The sequence below is a fragment of the Lissotriton helveticus genome, chromosome 10 (assembly GCF_964261635.1).
Source record: "Lissotriton helveticus chromosome 10, aLisHel1.1, whole genome shotgun sequence".
Taxonomy (NCBI): domain Eukaryota; kingdom Metazoa; phylum Chordata; class Amphibia; order Caudata; family Salamandridae; genus Lissotriton; species Lissotriton helveticus.
The window spans coordinates 1,094,792,466-1,094,816,089 of NC_136071.1; the positions used below are offsets into that span (position 1 = coordinate 1,094,792,466).

The 23,624-nt window shown below is 46.5% G+C and overlaps 1 protein-coding gene across 1 annotated transcript in view; it reads right to left on the reverse strand.

Annotated features, from left to right (window-relative positions):
• Positions 1 to 17,584, reverse strand: part of LEAP2 (liver enriched antimicrobial peptide 2) — a 32,163-nt gene extending 14,579 nt beyond the window's left edge. Inside the window, exon 1 of the mRNA XM_078663816.1 lies at positions 17,411 to 17,584. Within this exon, the coding sequence (XP_078519942.1) occupies positions 17,411 to 17,503 (93 nt within the window). The 5' untranslated portion in view covers positions 17,504 to 17,584. The remainder of the gene's footprint in view (positions 1 to 17,410) is intronic.
• Between the last annotated feature and the right edge of the window lie 6,040 nt (positions 17,585 to 23,624).

Below are 23,624 nucleotides of genomic sequence, written 5' to 3' on the forward strand. Positions count from 1 at the left end.
AGAGAAATGGAAATAAGACTTAGGTACATTGGACGAATCGGAGTGGACCAAAGTGGTTCCTCAAGCCTTCGAGAGGCTATCCCGCCTGTGTCTGACACTATCGCCGACCTCATTAGCACCCTCGCCCTCGCCTCCACGGTCTACATCCCCCTCGGGGACCTGAACTTCCACCTCGAGAACAACAACGCCAACTCCACCGCCCTGATCGCCAACCTCGCCAACCTTGGACTCAAATAGTTTGTGACGACACCCACCCACGCCGCCGGACACACACTGGACCCCATCTTCTCCGCAAGTCCCCACGTCTCCTTCAACCATACGACCGAACCCCACTGGACCGACCACAGATGCGTCCACTTCACCTTCAAGAAAACAACCGCACCCAATAGCTGCCATGCCGCTGCTGGGGCAAGATCACCAAGGATCAACTGACCACCACCCTCGCCGTGGACCCCACCGACCCCGACACCGCCGCCATCAACCTCAGCCAGTGGATCAACGACTGCGCCGACACCTTTGCCCCACTCAAGACCTCCGCTACCAACCACACCAACAAGAAAGCCGCATGGTTCACCGATGACCTCCGAACTTCCAAGCGCACCTGCTGGAAACTGGAGAAGAAATGGCTCCGCGACCAAACTCCAGACAGCTACACTTCCCACAAGAACGCCACCCGCAGACATCACCAACTCATCAGGACCTCCATCACAAGACTTGTGCAACTCACTGGCCACCTTCTTTCACCGCAAGATCACCGACATCCACGACAGCTTCAATTCCGACACCTCCACACCCACTGCCGAGGCCACCGGGTCCACCACCCGAACGACCTCCACCCACACCAATCGCCTGACCACCTGGTTCTACATCAGCGAAGAAGACACCATCAAGACTATGAACTTCATCCTCATCCACTCCGGATCCCCATCTGACCCCTGCCCTCACCACGTTTTCAACAAAGCCAGCACAGCCATCGCACCTTATCTCAGGAAAACAATCAACACCTACTTCGAGACAGCAACCTTCCAGAAGAGCTGGAAGCACACCGAGATCAACTCCCTACTGAAGAAACCCAAGGCGGACCCCAAGGACCTCAAGAACTTCCGGCCCATCTCCCTGCTCCCTTTCCTGGCGAAAGTCACGGAGAAGATCGCCAACAGACAGCTGACCCCCTACCTTGAAGACAACAACATCCTGGACCCCTCACAGTCCGGCTTCCGCAGCAACCACAGCACCGAGACCGCCCTCATCGCCGCCACTGACGACATCAGGATCTTGATGGATAAAGGAGAAACAGCCGCCCTCATCCTTCTAGACCTATCAGCAGCCTTCGACACGGTCTGCCACCGCACCCTAAAAGCACGCCTCCATGACGCTGGAATTCAAGAGAAGGCCCTGGCTTGGACCACATCCTTCCTTTCCCGCAGAAACCAGAGCGTCCGCCTCCCACCCTTCCACTCCAAGACCACCGAGATCATCGGCGGCGTCCCACAGGGATCTTCCCTCAGCCCGACGCTGTTCAATATCTACATGGCACCTCTCGCCCACGTCGCACGACAACACAACCTCAACATCATCTCCTACGCAGATGACACCCAGCTCATCATATCCCTCACCGAAGACCCCCACACCGCCAAAGCCAACCTCCACAGAGGAATGAAGGCCGTCGCCGATTGGATGAAGGACAGCAGGCTGAAACTGAACTCAGACAAGACGGAGGTCCTCATCCTCGGCCCCACCCCATCAGCCTGGGACGACTCCTGGTGGCCAACATCGCTAGGAACAGCCCCAGAACCCACCGACCACGCACGCAACCTGGAGAACTTCCTCGACTCCGCCCTCTCCATGACCAAGCAAGTCAGCGCCATCTCAGTGTCCTGCTTCAACACCTTCAGAATGCTCCGCAGTATCTTCAAATGGATCCCCCCCCGACACGAGAAAAACCGTCACACAGGCCCTCGTCACCAGCAGACTGGATTACGGGAACGCCCTCTACGCAGGAACAACAACCAAGCTCCTGATACGGCTGCAACGTATCCAGAACTCCTCGGCATGACTTATCCTCGACGTCCCTCGACGCAGCCACGACGCAGCCACATCACACCCCAACTGAGAGACCTCCACTGGCTCCCCATCAACAAGAGGATCACCTTCAAACTCCTCATCCACGCACACAAAGCCCTACACAACACCGGACCAACATACCTCAACGACCGACTCAGCTTCTACACCCCCACCCGCAGCCTCCGCTCTGCCAACCTTACCCTCGCCACAGTCCCTCGCATCCGGAAAACCACAGCCGGCGGCAGATCCTTCTCCTACCTCGCCGCCAAGACCTGGAACACTCTCCCTACCAAACTACGACAGACCCAGGACCTGCTGGCCTTCAGAAGAGTTCTCAAGACCTGGCTCTTAGAACAATAGCACCCCCCCCCCCCCAGCGCCTTGAGACCCTCACGGGTACATAGCGCACTTTACAAGTGCATTGATTGATTGATTGATTGATTGATTGATTATCTATCAATCAATCAATCAATGATGGTTGCTGCTCTACTTGCTGTGTTGTTCAATGTTATGGAGGTGCATCTGTATATTTAATTGAATTACATTTGACATGGTTTTGGTTCTATATTGTATTTTCTTTTATATGTTATGCCTCTTGGTCAGTCTTAGGGAGGTGCATTTGTATGTATTCTTTTGAATTAGATTTGATATGTTATTGGATTTTATATTGTATGTGTTTTTTAAGAAAAAAGTGAGACAATAAAGTATATTACGTACTTGCTAGATTAGCAGGGCTTGAACCACAAGGCACGAGTCTGTTGGAGATAGGAAAGGTTTCATAGTTTTTTAAGGGAGAGGAAGGTCAGCCTGTTTGCTGAGACACTGCCCCTCTCTGGCTGTGATTGTTAATTCGCTGTATCCAGGTGAGGCAGAGTGGGTACCCGCTGCCCGCACTGGGGTACTGGGTTTGATGGAAGGACAAGGGAGCAACAGTGTTGAGTTCTAACACTTTGCAAGTCCAGACAAATGGCAGACACCCTTGTGCCCTCTGTCTTTTGTGATGACTTCTACCCCAGCAGCCAATATATTTTCCCCATCTGTTCCACCTCCGCAATATTATAGGCTGTTTCCAAAATCATGTGCTTAAAAGAATCTGTGAATGTAATGAAAGCCTTGTTTTCTATGTTACTTCCTCACACTCTTTCTTCTATATGAGCTCTAGTTCCCAGGATCACATTTTGAGACAATGCCACGTTCCTTCAGAGACTTGTTCATTCCGAGTTTGTCAAACAACAAAAGCATTAACCACCCTGAGAGAAGCATCCTTATAAACCTAAACTACACAGAAGCTCGTAATAAGTGTCTAAAAACAATAACACTTTTTTTACAGCCTGTTATTGCCACCGCTATAGGCAAAAGGCATTTGTACCCTAGAGTAATAATCTGTTGCAGTTTACTGGGGACACTTGAGGAGGAAGTATCCCTCTCCACAAACTTCTTACCATCCTAAACTGTACAACCTCCTACCCTTGGTGGGATCACAACTCACAGCCCCCCGCGAAACTTCCCCGTAAGATAGGAGAGTTATATTCTTTAATATGGTACTTGTGGTCTATGGGAACAGGGTGAGATGCAGATAAAGGCCCAGATATATCACAGAATCCTGTTACTCTCGCGTCACGCAGAGTGACACAAGGACAACTCAATCCTTACGTCAGAGTTACCAAGCCACCCAAGGCCACCTTGCGTGGCCCTGCGTAGCTTGGTAAATCTGTGGCAAGATGTATTAAGATTTGACACAGCGCAACACAGCAAGACAACTTGCTACACTGCGCAGCATCCAATCGAGAGGTCAAGAATGCTCATATTTACTGACATATGGCGCGTTCCTGCGCTCTCTGCGCTGGTGCACTTGTGGCTACAAAGTGCCAATGCAGACACTCATGTGCCATGGCGCAAGTGTCCCTGTGTTACACCCATAACTGTTGTGGTAAAACAATCCTTATGGGCATTTTCCTCTTTCTATGTGTGCTGCAGAAAGCGCCATACTGGCAGCACAATTAGAAAGGTGTACAATTTTTACATATTCCCAGTTAATATGGCAAAATACATGGATGGATGCACAAGAACACTCACTCTCCACCCATGTAATGCCTTCCCTGCGCAGAGTAATGCAAGACAGAAAGTTGTGCTGCCTTGTGTTCCTCCAGATTTGCAAAGCAACGCAGTGCCAAGCAAGGCGGCTTTGCGTGGCTTGCTTAAGAATTGTATTGCCCTTGCGTCACCTTGTGTAATGTATTACTTTGATAAATCTGGGACCTGGAGAAACGCAAGGCAGCTGTTATCCGTTACTCTACGGCGGGAAGGGGTTGCATGGGTGTAGAGTGGGTGTTCCCACGCATCCACCCATATATTTGGTGCATTCATAAATTTACCAAGCCTTCCATATAAAGGCACAACAAGGAGAAATATCTTTATTTATTTCTCCTCGTGTTTCCTCTTTGTAAATGTGCTGCAATTTGCAGCACACTAAGAAAAAAGAGAAGACCTTTTAGGATTATTTTTGTACAAGAAGGTGTCCCTTCCTGCACAAAAACAATTCTGCCTGCAATGTAGGCACCCTCGCACCATGACGCAAGGGTGCCTGCATTGGTGCTAGGCTGCACTTAGTGCACAGGCGCAGAGAGAGGGAGCAGAAATCCACCATATGTTAGTTAATATGGTGCATTACTGCTCTCTCCATTTGATGCACCACAGCAAGTTGACTTGCGGTGCTGCGGAAGGTCAAATAGTGATAAATGTGTCCCAAAATGTATGGACTTGGAAAACAACATATAGAGATGCTTGTCTGATTTGTGAGTGGGGATGAGATGCACAAGTGGAACATTGGACTGCACTGACCCCTGCTCAGGGATGTTTGCCTACTTCTGTTAGTACAAAGTGGTGTCATTCCTGATTCTATTCTATGAGGACAGTAACTTATAACCTACACCCTAGTTCACATTCTACTTAAGGGGACCATTGGATTCCAGGGCATAGGACCATTTTGCAACAGAGCAAATGCTTTTTTTATTTGTATATCCATACATTTAAACCTCATATGATGTGTTATCTGACAAGCATAAAATTAAAACAGAAAATATGAAATACATCGTCGCTGTTCCCCTGCGCAAATAACAATTGTATTTATATAGCGCTTGCTACCCTTGACGAGGCGGCGAAGCACTCTTCAGGGAGTAGTAAGACTACTCCAAAACCCAAAACGATTAGTGGTGGATTAGTATAGGGAAATATAGTATTAGTATGAGTATAGGGAGGTATGCGTTAATTTGAGCGGAGGACATAGTGAGTTTGTTAGTCTGTATGTAGGCCTCATAGTATTTCCCAGTAACCAAGGTGCTAGGAAAAGGATTCCTCTGGACAGTGAATTTTATTTTTACAACTTTACTAATAGTGCACTCCATTAGAGTTGTGGTCCGATTCTATGCTTTGAAAAATGTCTTTAGTTATTTATCGTCCCTGTAATATGCTATTTGAACAATGTTTACTCATTTCTAGGTCTCCCTTGCTGGATGCCGTGTGTACAGTCTGTTGCAAGATGTATTGTAAGTTTAGAATGGGCTTAGAGCCTGACACTTGTTTACCATGGGTTGGCTTGATCTTCACTCTCATTTGCTTGCTTCCTTTTTAGGTCTCGCCTAGCGACCTAGCGACGCAGCACATGCGCTGCTCCCTTGTGAGAGCTATTGTTGTCGATTTAGCTTCCGAAGGAGGACAGGAGATGTGCACGCGCCCGGACAACAGATGTGCACATGCATGGCGTTTCTTCTCTTGGCATTTCTTCTCTTGCGATCCCAGCTTTCACTTTCGCGCGCTCCCACCGCGCTTTCACTTTCGCGTGCCCAGACTCAGCTTGCATGCAATAGACAGCTCCTGGCTGGAAGAGCAAATTTAGCTACATTTTGAATGATGTAATGGTTCAAACCTATTAAATCAGCATAATAAGAGTACTGTAGAAACCCAGAAGAACATCTATGTGCATTAGGAAATACAGCACAGAATAATTGATAAAACCGTTGTTTGCGTCTATGCTGGTGCATCAGTGGCAGTCATGTAACACCGCCAATTAATTTACAACAGTGCCAATGAGGGGGGCGATGCCGTAGGCCCCAGGTTTCAAAGCTCCCACCTGGGGATCTCCTATCGACAACATCATACTATTATTTTAGTACCCCCCCAAACATACCATACAGCACCCCTGGCACCACTGTGCACCACAACTGGCTTTGAGCAGCCTCCTACACCAGTCTGTGAAACTGCCCGTCCTCTTGCAGATCCAGCGAGGTGGCACTGACAAAGTGGCTGCTGCGAGTTGCTGGACGGCGCATTAACCTCTAAGCCCAGCTGCAGCATGATGTTCCCCGACAGAACGCAGCAACATGAGACATGTGGAGGTGTCCCCGATGAGCGGGTACTCTACTACCACGTCTGCCGAGGTTAGAAGTGGCTCAGGGGGGCTGCAGGGACCTCGACTACACCGGGAGGCAGCAGCGCCAGATGGAGCTTTGTGAGTGCTGAAGCGAGGTTGATCGAGCTCAGGCTCACTATGGGAGACAGGAACTGCCTACCACTGCCTCCCTCACCAGGTGCTACACCAGGGGTGGTAAGACCGCGCCACAACATACGGGCTAATACTGGGGAACTGAGAAAAGATATGGCTGCTGGCCACTGATTTCCAGTGGGGAGGAAAATGGATAGCAGAGTACAACAGCTCCTGGCAGCCCCTCCATGCCCGCGCTCCGCAGGGAGTACAGCAGCACTGGTGGCCACTGCCCTGCAGCCTAGAAATGGAGCCCCGGAGCAGTGGGTGTCCTCCACCTGCCCTGAACTTGTCTCAGGAAGTAAGTTCAGGCCCTGCCCATATATGCAGGCATCAAAAAAGAGTAAATTGCCTCTGATGGACCCCGGGGAGCACTGGCTGGGCATTTGGCCTGATGACCTGTGCATGTAACTCTGACAGAGAGACGCATTACATACCCCAGGACTGGGCGCTGTTCAACGTTAACGCATGGACTCCCCTGGCACCTGTGGGATAGAAATGCAATAGGATGGGTGCCCTGGGCTGCTACGAAATTACAGTAACATCTGAGAGAACACGCTTTAAAAATGCAATAGGTCTTGCCTTTCATTAAGTTAAAGCCATTTGCTTTGTTATACACTACCATTAGCAAAGCAAATGGCTTTAACTTAATCAAAGGTGAGACCTATTGCATTTTCAGTGTTTGTTGTTAGTTTGTGATGGCTCTACTTCCTCTTCTTGTATTTGTGCCCCTTCCCCAAACCCCACTGGAGCATGGATGTATTACTTGTGTTAATCCACTGCTCACTTTTCTGGTGATACATTTTTTTCTTTTAGTTTTAGCACTCCACAAGACTGCAAGTGTTCTCCAGCTGTCTCCCTGGTGCATTCCCCCCATGTGCTGCACTTGTGTTGCTCTTTCCCTGCCTGCGAGCTTTCCCCACCCCTCTGTAATGTGCTCACCCGGGTCTGCTTCTCCCCTCCTGTTGTTTTCTCGCCCATGTGCTGCTCGCTCCCGTCTCTACATTGCACTCCCTCTCATCTGCTTGCTTCCCCCTCTCCACAGTCCTCTCTCTCAATTTGCTACCCCCGGCTCCAGGTTCCTCTGTCTCAGTTCGCACCCCTGTGTTGCTTGCCTCCACCTGCACCCATCACGTTGGTACCACTTGCCTCCCGTGTAGATTCCCCCATCTTCTCGTTGCTTTCTCACCCCCATTGCCTGTGAGTCCAACACCCCCTCCAAACTGTTGCTCACACCCACTTTGCCGGCCATCACCTGCTCACACTTTCTTTTTGTTTACCGATCCGATAAGATGTATTCCATCGTGGACAACACATTTTCTATGTTCACTCTCCTGGTGTGCAGCACACTCATGTTAGAACCCATATTATTCATGCCTAGCCATATCAGTCAGAGAAAGACACTATTCTCTAAAGCATGTCTAGCACCCACTGTCAAAGTTCAAAGTTGAATATTTTGGTGGCAAGAACAGAGAGAGGAAATTATTTACATATTGAAAAGTTCAAATAGAACTTTTTAAAATGCAATCTTGATGACTATGAATAAATCAGGCATGGTCACTGGAAAATAGTTCATTACTTCCTTACATTCCATGATGGTCAGTACTCTTCACAGTTTGTTCCCCATAATCAAGCCCTAAATGATTTTTTTGCAGCTGTATCTAAAGATGTTTATGGAGATGTGCACCTTTCCTACTTTGTGGTTTTGGGCTTGTTGGTTGTGACTCATGCCATCAGAAGCACCACAATCTTGGGCCTAGCCACAGGTGCACGAGAAACTGAGGGGCATATTATCAAGGAGGGCGATAAAAGATTATCGCCGCTTTAGCGGCCGTTTTTGGCCGTTTTCGGCCGCTAAGCGGCAATAATTCTATCGCCCTATTAGCAAGCTGACACTAACAGCAGTTAGCGACAGCTTGTATGCGATAGCGAGCGGCTTGGGGCCCGCTTTGCATGTCAGCGATATTTATCACTAATGACATGCAAAGTGGGCATACCCAAACTGTTAGTGACTAAAAACAGTCGCTAACATCGCTATCGCCTATTATCAACACAGGCGCAGAAATGGAAATATTCGCATTAAGCGCAAATATCTCCAAAAGCTAACGCCTGCTCAGACCAGTTCTTAACCATTATATCCAATGGGAGGTGGATATTATGGCTAAGACCCTATTGGCGTTAATGCGTGAATATCGCTGTATTCTCAGCGATATTCACGCATTTCGCCGCTATCGCCGGATATTTTATCGCTTTAGAGATAAACGTTGCTAATAGCACGTTATCTCTGCGATGCTTGGCGATAAAGAAAAACTCCCTAATCCCATTTATCGATAAATATCGCTAGTTGCTGGTAATATGCCCCTAAAGTTATACAGCAACGTATCTCATGTGAGGATCTTGGAAGGTGGGTTGGCCTTTATTCGTAAAGAAAATAATAAGTGCAGGGACTCAAAGGTTTTCTAAGGAGCTTGCCACTGGTGCTGCTGAATGATAAGTCTGCCTCATCATTATTCCACCTCTTTCTTCTGGGTCTTCCACCACTTCTTGCCTCTTTACCTTTTTGCATCCTTACTTTCTCCCATTGTCACTGCCTTCCTATCTTGATCCTATACTATCTTTCTCTTCCTCCTTCTTTCTCCCTTGTCTTCCTTTCTCTCTCTTGCTTTGGGTCGAACTGTGATGATGAAATTTAATCCCCTGTCTCTAAATATGAGTGCCGGTGTCCAGCACCAGCAACCACCGGCACAAATTAAGCACTGAAAAGGGGTTTAGGTGTTAGCGCTGGATACCCTCACGGGTGATAAGCCACGTTCTTCAAATCCTCTAACATAACAACGCATAACATTAGATACACTGGGCTATGACAGTGTTTGCTTTACAAAGAAAAGCAACACCAAACGTACACAGTACGTATGTCAAGCGGGGTAACAAAGAAGCAGTTCGCATATTGCTCCAAATGTAGGCTGAGTGGACCAATGAGTCCACTGCAAGGACCTGTGTTTGACCTCATGGTCACAGGTTTAACCCCTTCGGTGCTGATGAGTGCTCCCGGTCGTCATCAGTTACGGTGGGCGTGTGCTGATGACGGCCGGGAGCCGTCATGACCACGCCCGCGATCGGAATGTGCCGCACAGGCGCAGAATTCGGCCGCAGCTAGGTGGTTAAATCCCAGCAGGTCTACTCAGCTGTTCATCCTTCTCAGGTCGAGAAAATGAGGACCATTAAGTTGGGTAACAATAAACATCTGTTATTCAGTGCCAAGATACTCTAGGGTGAATGTGCGCTCTACAAATACATATGTCATGTGTACATTTATGTGGCTTAGGATTTCAATGCCCATTCATTCCAAAGGGGCACATTACTATAGCCGTCTTCTTCCTTTGCTGCAAAGCCCCTCCTCCCTTTTGTTACATAACACCTAAACCAACTTGCACATTTGGAACCGCACTCCCACCTGCCTGTAATTATTGCATTAGAACTGCATCAAAGGAGATATAGTCTGGTGCCTAAATTGTGGATTGACGATCTTGGAGGCATTGATTCTAATCCCTGTTTATTCACCTGTCTACCCTGTGTAATCCTTGGGCCTCATCAGTGTAACAGCCTATCTTATACTATGTGTAATACATGTTTTAAAATAATGACATACATATTCACAAAGCTGTCTGTCTCAACCTGGGCCCTCAGCACTAAATGCATGACACTATTCCCCCGTGTATCCACCAGGATTCAAATCAGTGACCTTCCGGCAACACACTTAGACATCTGAAGTGATCGCATTAACCCACTGAGCCTTCCTAGCCTAACAATTCATTCCCCACAGATACGTGTAGCCTGCATTAATGTTTCATTTAAAGCATTAGCATTACATGTTATGTGCAGTTACTTGTAGGTGAAAGGTCAACAAAAAGGTGCAGAATATTTTGTTCTATTTTGCTGTGTCTGATCCTGCCCCCACACTCACTTCCCCCCCCCCTCCGTTCTTCTTTTCTTGTGCAGTTGGATGCTGCTCACAAATCAGTAAACTGCTGGAACATAAAGGGGTAAAGCAAACATTAACAAAAGTAGACATATTTTTTCTATCAGCCACTCACCGAGATATGCTGCACAGATAAAATAAAAAAAGGCTCTGAGCCCCTGCACTCTGCTCACTGACAATTTAGCAGGGAACCGGGGGGAGGAGGGAAGTTTGGCAATCAGGGCTCCTGACCTTGGAGTCCAGTGCGATGGCATTGGTGGCCCACCATGAGGCTGGCACCGCCAGTGATTATTATACACACACACTCAAACGCCCCCTCCCCGGGTTCAGGCACAGATAGAATTTAGTGGTATCACAGGCTGGCTGTGCTTGTGTTGTAGGTGGTGCTGCAGCGCCAAGATACCCTGTAAATGTAAATGTGTTTGTATTTATATAGCACACTTCTACCCAGAGGTCTTTTAGCGCTGTATTCATACCGCTGTGGAACCCATCCTGACTTTCCTGTGAAATGTCCACTCCTGGGCACCCCCAAGGTGTAGCCAGGCATCCAAGCGCTGCTGGGGCCGTTGTGGAGATTAAGCAAGCTATTGCCCAGAGTTGCAGAGTGGAACCCATGATTAAAGTAGGCACCGAGGCGAGAATTATCAGGTCTGAGGACATTGAGCCCAAGACCCTGCCGCATCGGGAATTGAACCCTGGTCCCGGGCCAGACCTCTGCATCAGGGTCTGCCGCTCTAACCATTGAGCCAAGCTTCTCCGCAGGTGAGCAGTGCGCTGTACATATACACATAACATAACAGGGCTTCACACAAGAGCCGGGAGACATTCAGGTAGGAGGTACATACTCGTTCTTTTCTTTATGTTTGCCCCTTAGGTTACAATCACTGCAGGTTGGTCTCGTTAGGGCTTCATTCTCCTTCAGTTCTTCGGGGACTGGAGCCCTAACAGGTCCCATCAGGCTTTGCTGTAACCTGGCCTAACATGAAATAACAAACTTACCTCCAACCTGAACAGCTCCTAACTCAGTGCGACGACCCATCCCTCCAGCTACAACAGCTCTACATCAGTCTTCATAAAATGAACAGGCTTACTACAACTAACCCTAAAACAGCAGCCATACAAGTCCTAAGCAGCCGTAGCAGACGGGGCCAAAATAGCTGGCCTTGAAAGGTCTATCCTGTGAACCGGCATCAAGAAGAGGTTCTTACAGAACACGATTCATTGCAGACCTGGGCCCAACTTCTTACAGAGGAAACTCCACCTGTGCAGGTGAATGAGAAACCTGTGGTCCAAAATAGATCCCCTCTTCGTCATTACCCCTGTTAAAGAAACCCACATTAAGGGAGCGCCATCTCTGCCCAGAGGTGCACGCCATGGAACAAGCTCCCAAAAGCCATTTATAATTTGGGAAAACCATAAAGACCTGTCTTGTCCCAAAATCATGACTCACCAACTTGTCATGCTGTAAGTCACTGTGGGTTGTATGTGCATTGTGTAAATCTATGCCTGACACTACATTAACATATGCTTGGTGCATAAAATGCAGCCACACACTGTAGGATGATGTCTGGAGCCTGTTTCTGGGCTTCACACACTACTCCAAAACACTGATTATTGTTACCACCTCATGCATCATCTTGAAACCTTACACGGCCAGTGGGGCCACTTATTCTACCAGCTGACGTGTGTTGAGGCCTTGTCAAAGGGCAGGATGGCACAATAGAAGTGCTGCAATACAATGCAATGCCCAATCATGCTTGCACCCCCACACATGCACCTGACCATTGCACTGCATACAAGTAAATCTGTGATTATTTCACTGCATTCATACCTGTTTCTGAATATTACACTGGAGAATGATATGCATGTGCATACTGCACCGCACACACACACACACACACACACCTGTAAATATTGTCCAGCACCCAATCCAACTGTTAATATTACACTGCACCCACAGCTGTCTCTGAAACTTGCATTGCAGAATGACGTGCATGGGAATATTGCATTGCACATATAGACACCCACACCTGCACATATTAAACAGCAGCTACATTGCATGTTGTTATTACACTGCACCCATAACTGTCTGCAAATGTAACACTGCAGAATGGCATGCATCTGAATATTGCACTGCACCTACACACACCAATACCTGCACATATTGACCAGCACTAAATGACCTGTTATTATTATACTGCACCCACACTGGTCTGTGAATATTACACTGCAGAATGGCATGCATGTGAATATTGCACTGCACATACACACACACACACCTACACATGTTGTCCAGCACCCACCTAATCCAACTGGTATTATTACACTGCACCCACACTTGCCTGTGAATATTGCTGCACACAAAACCCTTGCTCCCTATACTGCCATGCAGTCAGACTTCCCCATGCTTATTGCACTGCAGCACATATGCCTGTTGGGTAAGACAGCACAAACCGCTGCACTGGATTGCTGCAGTAAATCCACACATCTTGGTGATTACTGAACGACATCTACACCTATGCGTGGATATTGGACTGGCAATGCATGTGATTATGTGTAATCCACCATAACCAGAGATCTCAAGTTTCCCAGGTCCATGTGAGGTAGATCACCCTATACAGGTACTTCCTTTGAATTATGGAACTTGTGATCGGGGTTTATAATAAGTTAAACAGGACTATGTGTTCCAACATGTGAGAAAAAACCAGGCCTGAGGAAGCTACTGACGCATGGACCTTGGAAACTTGAGAGCTCTGCGTAATCTACTTGGCTATTACACTAGGTCCAAACTTGGATGTGATTGTTGCACCACATTCTCACTTGACTGTAATAATTGTGTTATAACCACAGTGACTGGTTACAACTACACTTGCATCAATGATTATTGTCATTATTGCAATCTGATTATTTCACGACACCCGCCTTGTGTTACTCAGCTGCCAAGTGATGTGATGCCATATGTAACACCTTCTGCCAGCTCTAGTTTATTAACCCCGTTGTCCGCTGTAAACAAATAGGTCACTTCCAATGTGATACCTTAACCCCTTCGAGGCGGATGACGAGCTCAGCTCGTCATGAGTTACGCCTCTCGTATGCTCAGCTCGTCATGAACCGCGGGTTTTTTAAAAACCCAGCGCACAGCGGGAAAACCGCTAGCGCGCATGCGGTTAATTTAGGATCACCATTCCGTAGGACGCTCAAGATATCCAGCAAAATGCCCATCAGATATGTCCTTTTCAAGGTTGCGCTTGCACAGCACTTGCGCTATGCTTGAGAAATCTCTTGTAATAAAAAAAACAACTTAAAAGGAGCATAGAGCCTTTACTCACGATTGGCTGGCTCCCACGTCGCTCAAAGTTCCTGTCTTCTTATTGGTCATTGGATTCCCCTGCCCTCCTAGGCTACAGAGTCTCAGTCCAAGCCGTGGAGCTTGGACCAAGTAGTTCTTCCTGTGGCAAGTGTCCTATCACTGGCTGCAGGTACTGCTTTTGTCTCCCTCTCTATGCGTCTGCAGTCTCTCGACTGTGTAGATCCGATCCCATGCCTAGCAGCAGCCCTGGCCCCTGGCCTAGCAACATGGCTTAAAGTAAAAAAAAAAAAAAAAAAGCTCTATGATGCAGTCAATGAAGACCAAATCATATTGCTTTCTTTTTTACTTTATGCCATTTTCCACAGAAGCTCCACTGCTGTACAACATGTAAAAAAAACATTGGCAAAGCCAATAGGTCTTGCATAGGAGAGATCTATTGACTTTGCCAATGCTTGTTTAAATAAGATGTTGCATTACAATACTCCTGATGCTTCAATTTTAACATGTGGATGTTTGCTGCAGTTATTCTGGTCCCTGCTGAAGGCCACTTACAGAGGCTAGGCTCAATTTCACCCTGAGAGTGATGGCTGATATTTGCAATCTACACCCACAGGATACATTTGGAGCAGCTTTGCAGGTTTTCAGGAAACCCAAGCGTATGCTAGAAAACAGTGATGTTCTCTGGATTAATCCAATGCATAACATGCACACATGCAGAATATCGACCAGGTTTATATCCCACATGGATTGATGATGTAGAAGTGTGAATTAGCATATGTAACTTTTTTCTTTTTTTTCTAGGAGGAAAATATTTTCCCCTCTGGGTAAGCCCCTTCCCCGGCAACCCATAACAACATGGAAACGTGTTTTCTTCCTTATTCAGGAGTCAATTTACCTATACGGTAGCAAACTACCTGAATATCTCTAGATTTATACATTTGTGGGTTTTCATCTAGTTTTGCAAGGTGCACCAACCAGAAACACACGACCGCACCCTTAAACTTGTGAAAGAGGCTCTTCTGCGTATTATCAGATTTTCTACTTTTTAAGTGCACCTTGAAAACACTAAGTTCCACCTGACCTTATTCGATGAAACAGGAGGTGGAATTTGTATTTGCAAACCGCTTGCCCTTGAATTGTGCCCATGATTTGCAAACACCACTTTTGATTCTCTTTTAGAAGACGGACACTCGTCAGGACAGTAAACATGCTTTAGTTCGGTACAAGAAAAAAGGAGACCCCATAGGGAATACAATTTGCAAACCTTGGGCCTCATTTATGAGGCCTTGCGTCAGTTTTGCGCTTCCGATGCGTGACTTTTTGTGACGCATTGGCGGCGTAAAACATGCCTCCTGTTGCGCACTATTTACAAAGTGACGCATCTAAGCAGATGCGTCACTTTGTAAACCCCTGCACTACATTATACCTGCGTCAGGTATAATGTATGCAGGGGGGGCATTCCCCCGCAAAAAGCTTCGTAGAAGTGATGCAGTGAAATCTATGAGCTTTCACTGCGTCACTTCTAGGACGCCGTTGCGTCAAAATCTTGCGCCTGCCTCACAGCCCCATGTGAAAGGACGCATTGCTGGAGTTGTGTCACTTTTGTGACACACTTCAGCAATGCGTCACTTTTGCGCTTACAGATACATCAGAAATACTGACGTATCCGTAAGTCCTTGCGACATGATGCGTCATACATTAAATATGACGCATCAGGTATGTCGCAAGGAGTGCGCACTGAGAAGTGACGCATCACTGCTTTCAAGCAGCGATGCGTCATTTCTCATAAATGAGGCCCCTTGTGTTCAAATAAGACGTGCAACAGTTTCTTAAAATCGAACATCTGTTTTAGTGGTTGACCTATTGTATATACTGTTCCAGGCAGTACTCATTTTTATGGGCTATAATGGGTAATGTGTGGTGTATGCCTCTTCCCCCTCCCCCGTTTTTCTTTTTCTAAGGAAACACTCAGTCCCTGATTTACTAAGATTTCATGCAATGCAGCGCAGTGCTGTGTGAGCAGAACTGGGCCATATTTACAAAGATAAGATGTAGTTCAGCTCTCTCCTTGCTCTAGTGCACTTTGGCCCAGAGTGACTAAACTGCCATACCACACAGCACAGCAACCAAAGTTGCAGTGCTGGGTTGCATAACAGGAGGAGCACCATATCTACAGAGATATGGCACTGTCCTGCTCTCTCCCTTGTGCTGGTGCACAATCAGGCTGCCAAACCTATGCACACACCATAGTGCAAGGGTGTCAGCATGATTCTAGGCTAGGAATTTGTACTGGAAAGTTGCCCTTCCAGTACAAAATACTATGCTTCGACTAACTTTAAAACATTTCTTGCTGTACAGTGCAACACACAAGCAAAGTGGGAAAAGTTAGAAGAAATAAAAGCATTTCTCCTTTTAATGCCTGCTTCAAAGTGGTAAATGTTTTGGGTGCAAAACCCTGTCTACTATTGTTAGCTGATAGGGCTTTGCTAAAAAAAACATGGGTGCTTTGTAAATCCCAAAGTAGATATTGAGTCCCTGGTGCAAAATGTTATATATGCATGTGACAGTCTTTTGAGCAACTAATACTTTTCAAAACTAGTTTTTCCCAATATACAACTTTTACCAATGAATGTGGGCTAAGAATCACACGTCTGCATACATTAGCATGACAAACTGGGACTGTTTGAGTTAAACTGTGAAAAAGAAACACTTCTTCAGAAAAAGTGCAGCATTAAAAAGTATTAGATGCACAAAATATGTAAACACTGGTACTTGTGTGAAGGACAGCTCTATTTCAAAGGCACCCGACAACATTTCTTCGCATTCAACTTTGGAATATTAAAAACCTTATCGCCGATTTCCTTGCAATTATCTGGAATTTTGCGGAGTCAAAAATAATCATAATGAAAAAGCTTCCTTTAACACCTAAAACCAAAAAACCTCAGTAAGCAATCATATGTCAGGTGAGTCCATTCAAGCGAACAAAGGAAATGTATTTGTACTAGGACCTTTAAACACACCGTTTTTCTGTAAAGTAAATGTATTTGAAATGCAAATAACTATCACTGTTTGCAGAATCAATTTATGGCTGTGGCCTTTACCTAGTCTGTACTCTGACTGTAATGAATATTGAAAAAGATGTCACATTTACATTTTATAGTAAGTGCAATAAATATTTTAAAAAAGAGTCCACATTTACATTTTATAGTAAGTATAATGAATATTGAAAGAGTCCACAGTTACACTTTATAGTAAGTGCGATTTTAAGTGTATTTTATATTAAAAGAGTAAAGCGTAAAAACTAAAGAAATGTAAATGTATTCCATTCAAATTGTTGTAATAAAAAGAATGGTGGATTTCAATACCCTTCAAACTGTCACGCTTTATAGCATTCCCAAAACTGCATTTGTGAGCCCCACATTTGTAAGTTTTTGATGGAGGCTAAAAGCTGCTGTGATTTCTAATGCTCCATGCAATGCAAAGATGCATGTAAAGATGAGAGTGCATGCCTTCTTACCTGCCAGGTGCAGAGTACCACCACCATGGCCAGAGCTGAGGCCAGGTTTCCCACTGTCCTCTGCATGGCCAGGGGGGTCTTGGTGCGGCCCATGCCTCTTCCCTTCTAGACAGCAGCCTGGACAGTGTGTGCTGTCTGCTGCACTGCAGGGCTGTGTATTTAGCTCATGGCTTGCATCCTCCCCCAGCACACTCCTGCCCTTCTCGGACGTCACTCACAGTGGTCAAATATTTGAGAAAAATGTCAGCAGTTTAACTGGTAACTTTCCTCCAGCGGGTTTCATCACAAAGGGGAGCTGTGTGTCACAGCCTTGGAGAAAGAATCAGCTCCAACTGCAGTGTTCGAGTCATTGTTGTAACAAACAGGCATATTATCAAGGGATTTATCTCCGCTTTTTTGGCTTTAAAAGCCAAGAAAGCGGAGATAAAATTATCTCCCTATCAGCAACAGGGTGCTAACACGCAAATTCGCATGTTAGCACCCTTTTTCTCTACGCTTCCCCTTGCATCTCTAATGAGATGCAAAGGGGGCGTTCCAGAGAAAAATAATAGGAGAAATGTTGTTAATCGACATTTCTCCTATTATCAAGGATTTCGCTAACCCGGTTAGTGATAAAAAAAGCAGTGCTAACCGCGGTTAGCACTGCTTTTTTTACACCTGCTATTTTCCTGACTTAGCCATGATATCCTATGGAAGGTGGAAATCATGGCTAAGTTTGTGAGCCCCTATCATCAAGCTAACTCCAAACTTCGAGAGATTATCGTTGGTTTTCCAGTGATAATCTCTCATTTGGCAGTTAGCGTGAGGATTTTTATCACCTCTGAGATAAACCTTGCTAATAGCAAGTTATCTCTGCGATAATTTCCGGCGATGCTTAGCGTTAAAAAATTCGTTGCTAAGCCTCGTTAGCGTTAAATATCGCTAATTGTTGGTAATATGCCCCAGGATGCTGTTTAGTGCACACAAAACTATGGGGCATATTATCAAGGGATTTATCTCCGCTTTTTTGGCTTTAAAAGCCAAGAAAGCGGAGATAAAATTATCTCCCTATCAGCAGCAGGGTGCTAACACGCAAATTCGCATGTTAGCACCCTTTTTCTCTATACTTCCCCTTGCATAAGCATCGTTAGCGATAAATATCGCTAATCGTTGGTAATATGCCCCTATGTTTCGGTGTAACAGATAACAACTTCATAAGAACGTGGTTAAAATGTGCTTATTTGGGATCAGCCAGTCCAATTACTAACAATTGGCAGAACTTATGAATACTTTTTCCATCAGTCCTCATTTAGCTAGGTGTAACATTTGCACAAGCTTTCAAAAAATAAAACTAATTGAATTACCAAATTGTACAGCCAGCATTTCACTTAAGCAAACCGTTGTGTCTTCGAAACACTATGCAGTGGTCAGCTCCACCCACCATCACTCTACGCTCATTCAGAATCATACTATTCCTTTCCCCTGGTGACTCCACACAATATATTAAACAAGTTGTATTGTTGCGGTGGGAAGTGAACATCAGAGACACATTCCAATGTGAAAGGTCACACGACCATAGTTAAGAAAAGGTAACCTGAGCGAGCAAAAAAATGAAAAAAGAATGAACCACTGCTAAATAAAAGGCCCGTGCTCACTCTGCAACCTAAGCCCAACAATAACCCAGTGCAGAAGGAGTCCAACAAGCGGCCTAAGGAGGCCAATAAGTGGTGTCTAAGGAGGCCAACAAGTAGTGTCTAAGGAGGCCAACAAGTGGTGTATAAGGAGGGAAACAAGCGGCCTAAGGAGGCCAACAAGTGGTGTCTAAGGAGGCCAACAAGCGGCCTAAGGAGGCCAACAAGTGGTGTATAAGGAGGGAAACAAGCGGCCTAAGGAGGCCAACAAGTGGTGTCTAAGGAGGCCAACAAGCGGCCTAAGGAGGCCAACAAGTGGTGTATAAGGAGGGAAACAAGGGGCCTAAGGAGGCCAACAAGTGGTGTCTGAGGAGGCCAACAAGCGGCCAACAAGTGGTGTCTAAGGAGGCCAACAAGTGGTGTCTAAGGAGGCCAACAAGCGGCCTAAGGAGGCCAACAAGTGGTGTCTTAGGAGGCCAACAAGTGGTGTCTAAGGAGGCCAACAAGCGTCCTAAGGAGGCCAACAAGTGGTGTCTAAGGAGGCCAACAAGCGGCCTAAGGAGGCCAAGAAGTGGTGTCTAAGGAGGCCAACAAGCGGCCTAAGGAGGCTAACAAGTGGTGTCTAAGGAGGCCAACAAGCGGCCTAAGGAGGCCAACAAGTGGTGTCTGAGGAGGCCAACAAGCGGCCTAAGGAGGCCAACAAGTGGTGTCTAAGGAGGCCAACAAGTGGTGTCTAAGGAGGCCAACAAGCGGCCTAAGGAGGCCAACAAGTGGTGTCTTAGGAGGCCAACAAGTGGTGTCTAAGGAGGCCAACAAGCGGCCTAAGGAGGCCAACAAGTGGTGTCTGAGGAGGCCAACAAGCGGCCTAAGGAGGCCAACAAGTGGTGTCTTAGGAGGCCAACAAGTGGTGTCTAAGGAGGCCAACAAGCGGCATAAGGAGGCCAACAAGTGGTGTCTAAGGAGGCCAACAAGTGGTGTCTAAGGAGGCCAACAAGCGGCCTAAGGGGGCCAACAAGTGGTGTCTAAGGAGGCCAACAAGCGGTCTAAGGAGGCCAACAAGGGGTGTCTAAGGAGGCCAACAAGCGGTCTAAGGAGGCCAACAAGTGGTGTCTAAGGAGGCCAACAAGCGGCCTAAGGAGGCCAACAAGTTGTGTCTAAGGAGGTCAACAAGTGGTGTCTAAGGAGGCCAACAAGCGGCCTAAGGAGGCCAACAAGTGGTGTCTAAGGAGGCCAACAAGTGGTGTCTGAGGAGGCCAACAAGTGGTGTCTGAGGAGGCCAACAAGTGGTGTCTGAGGAGGCCAACAAGCGGTCTAAGGAGGCCAACAAATGGTGTCTAAGGAGGCCAACAAGCGGCCTAAGGAGGCCAACAAGTGGTGTCTAAGGAGGCCAACAAGTGGTGTCTAAGGAGGCCAACAAGCGGCCTAAGGAGGCCAACAAGTGGTGTCTTAGGAGGCCAACAAGTGGTGTCTAAGGAGGCCAACAAGCGGCCTAAGGAGGCCAACAAGTGGTGTCTAAGGAGGCCAACAAGCGGCCTAAGGAGGCCAACAAGTGGTGTCTAAGGAGGCCAACAAGCGGTCTAAGGAGGCCAACAAGTGGTGTCTAAGGAGGCCAACAAGCGGTCTAAGGAGGCCAACAAGTGGTGTCTAAGGAGGCCAACAAGTGGTGTCTAAGGAGGCCAACAAGTGGTGTCTAAGGAGACCAACAAGCGACCTAAGGAGGCCAACAAGCGACCTAAGGAGGCCAACAAGCGATCTATGAGGGACAACAAGCAGTCTAAGGAGGCCAACAGGCGGTCTGAGGCCAACAAGCGGTCTAAGGAGTCCAACAAGCAGTCTAAGGAGGCCAACAAGCGGTCTAAGGAGTCCAACAAGCGGTCTAAGGAGGCCAATAAGCAGTCTAAGGAGGCCAGCAAGTAGTCTAAGGAGTCCAACAAGCGGTCTAAGGAAGCCAACAAGAGGTCTAAGAACTACAGAGAGGATGGACTCCTTTGTAGTGAGAGCCCAAACTCCTCACTTGCTTTCCTTACTGGGGAGCAGCTGACAGGTGTTCATGTGATGATGAGGTCCTCAGTCACTATTCAGAGTGTACATACGGATGCATCATTTAAGAGTGGGACCAGGACCCACAGTGGTGCCTGCTTCTTCCTAAGTGAGTTGAAACTGATTTGTGGGGTGAGCTTATAAAATTTTACCTTGGTGTGAAGCATATTTTATATAAGATGAAAGTGAGAGAAGACAAATGCAAGACCGGTTTGGACATGGCAGAAAGAGTGGGTCAGGTCCTCTACTACACAGAATGTCAGGAGATAAACTCAGTTGGTGCCTGAGAGGAATCCCCACTAGAGACTCAGCAGTACCTTGCCCTTACAGGAGAGACGGCCTGAAGGACACAGGATGGCAGGTTGAGACGGACTCTTCCTTTAGGAGCAGGATCAAGGCTGATTTGTACATGGCTGGCTCTAATCTGAAGGGGTATAATGAGAAACAAAAGTGGGTTGGAATGTTACTCAGAGCGATTTCCAGTGGTTATATTATTTGCAAGCACTACAACCAGACTGCTCTACCAACTGCCAAGTTTTTGGTCCATGGGTGAGTCCATTAACCTGTGGTGAGGGTATCTCCCCGTGCCCAACTTTGCTAAACTGCAAAGTTTGCAGTGCTATTCGTCCACCCTTTGCCAGTGGCCTTGACATTATGCCTAGCATGACTGACCCCATCTCCAAACCACCGGGAGAACCCATTCATGCTAGGGGGCTTAAGTGGGTACAGATAAGAGAGTCACCAGACTTATTAGATAACATCGTGCAGAGCTTAGATCTCGCTATTAAAGAACTTGAGGCTTGTGTATATCAAAAAAGAGATCATACTAATATATTGAGTACTCACTCCGCCTTCTTTAAACTCTTGCGCTCATATTTTGTAAAGCAGGGAAAGAAGCCCAAAGTATCTGCCCCGAAAGAGGGGCGTTGGTATAAGGTTGACTGTCGGGTGGTGCGCCTGGCCCTAGGGAAAGCCATAAAAGGGGGCGACCCAATAAAGGTTCGAGAAGCAAGGATACTCTACAAGCTTATGCAAACAAAAGCCAAGAAAGCCTTGGATGATAAAAGGTGGCAGGATTTAAGGGACGCTTGTGCCATGAATAATCCATAGCAATTCTGGCACGTCTATAAATGGTCTACCGGGGGACAGTTTGAGCGCCCTCAAAACCACGTCTCCGTATCTGACTGGGTAAACCACTTTAAGCCCCAATATGCTTCAACCCCTTATTCGAGTGATAATGAACTCATAAGCATCTATGCCCTACCACTAGGGTATTTCTACAAACCATTTGTAAAAAGACCAATTTTTAATCTCGATAATTTCACATTCCCTGTAGCCTTGAACAGCTTCCAAGAACTAGCTTCTTTGGAGGCGGTGGATTGACCACAAATGATAAATAATATAGTTTCAGAAACTCAGGAGGCTCCTATAGAGTGTGATTCAGAGGGGTACTACACTCATAGTAAACGTAATATGTGAAAGTTTACTTGTAAGGGCAGTTAACGGCACTGAAAACTCGATAAGGAATGTATCTACTAGTGCAACAGTCTACAAGCATAATGCTGATTTAAAATTGATATCCTGGAATATAGCGGGGTTGGGCAGAAATGTTAGTGACCCCGAGTGGAATAACTACATTAACAAGAGTGATATCTGTATTCTTCAGGAGACATGGGCCATTAAGACTATACATAGGGTAGGGTATAAAACCTTTCAAAAAGCTGCTGTTCCTTCTGTGAGAGGTAGGCCATCTGGTGACCTTATAATCTGGGTGAAAGTGACTCTTAATATTAATACCACCCAATTATGTATTGACTCTGTAGATGTTTTCAGGATTAAAATTGTCACCATAGACAAACGGGTTGTACATTTATATAATATTTATAGTAGACCATGCCCATCATACAGGGAGTCACCACAAATAGAAAAATTGGGCTCACTTCTAAACGCGCTAGATCCTGGAATAAGTATAATATTGGGCGGTGACCTTAATTGCAATTTCGAACCAATTACAGGGTTTGGAAATCCATTAGATGATTAGGATAGGGCCAACAAGATACCGGCAATGTATAGTAGTGGGACAGTCCCAGGAACCACCCTAGCTCTCCAAATTACGAGGGTATTGGTTGGCAAAGGTTTGAGGGCATGTAACGGTCGTTTACCATCGGACAGTCCAAAGGCCCCCACCTTTTTCAGAAATAAGTGCCAGAGTAAAATTTATTATTTTATTCTGTCATTAGATATTTGGCCGTTTGCTGTAGACATAGAGATTAGACCTAGAACAGAAAGCGACCACTGTCCTCTTGAGCTTCTCCTTCGCAGCAGTATAGCGCTTAGTGAGATTGAGAGAATAATCCACACTAGTCCAGACGACATTATAGTCCGCAATAATCGCAGCTCAGTTAAATGGGCGTACATGCTGGGGTGCGACGACTTGTTGCCAAATATCTACAATATTTTTGCCAAAACGTTCGGTCTATATGATGCCTCAAAGGATGGGGAAAAATAATTCCTAGATTTACATAGCGGGTTTTTTAAAGAACTCATTCCACTGGTCACAATAA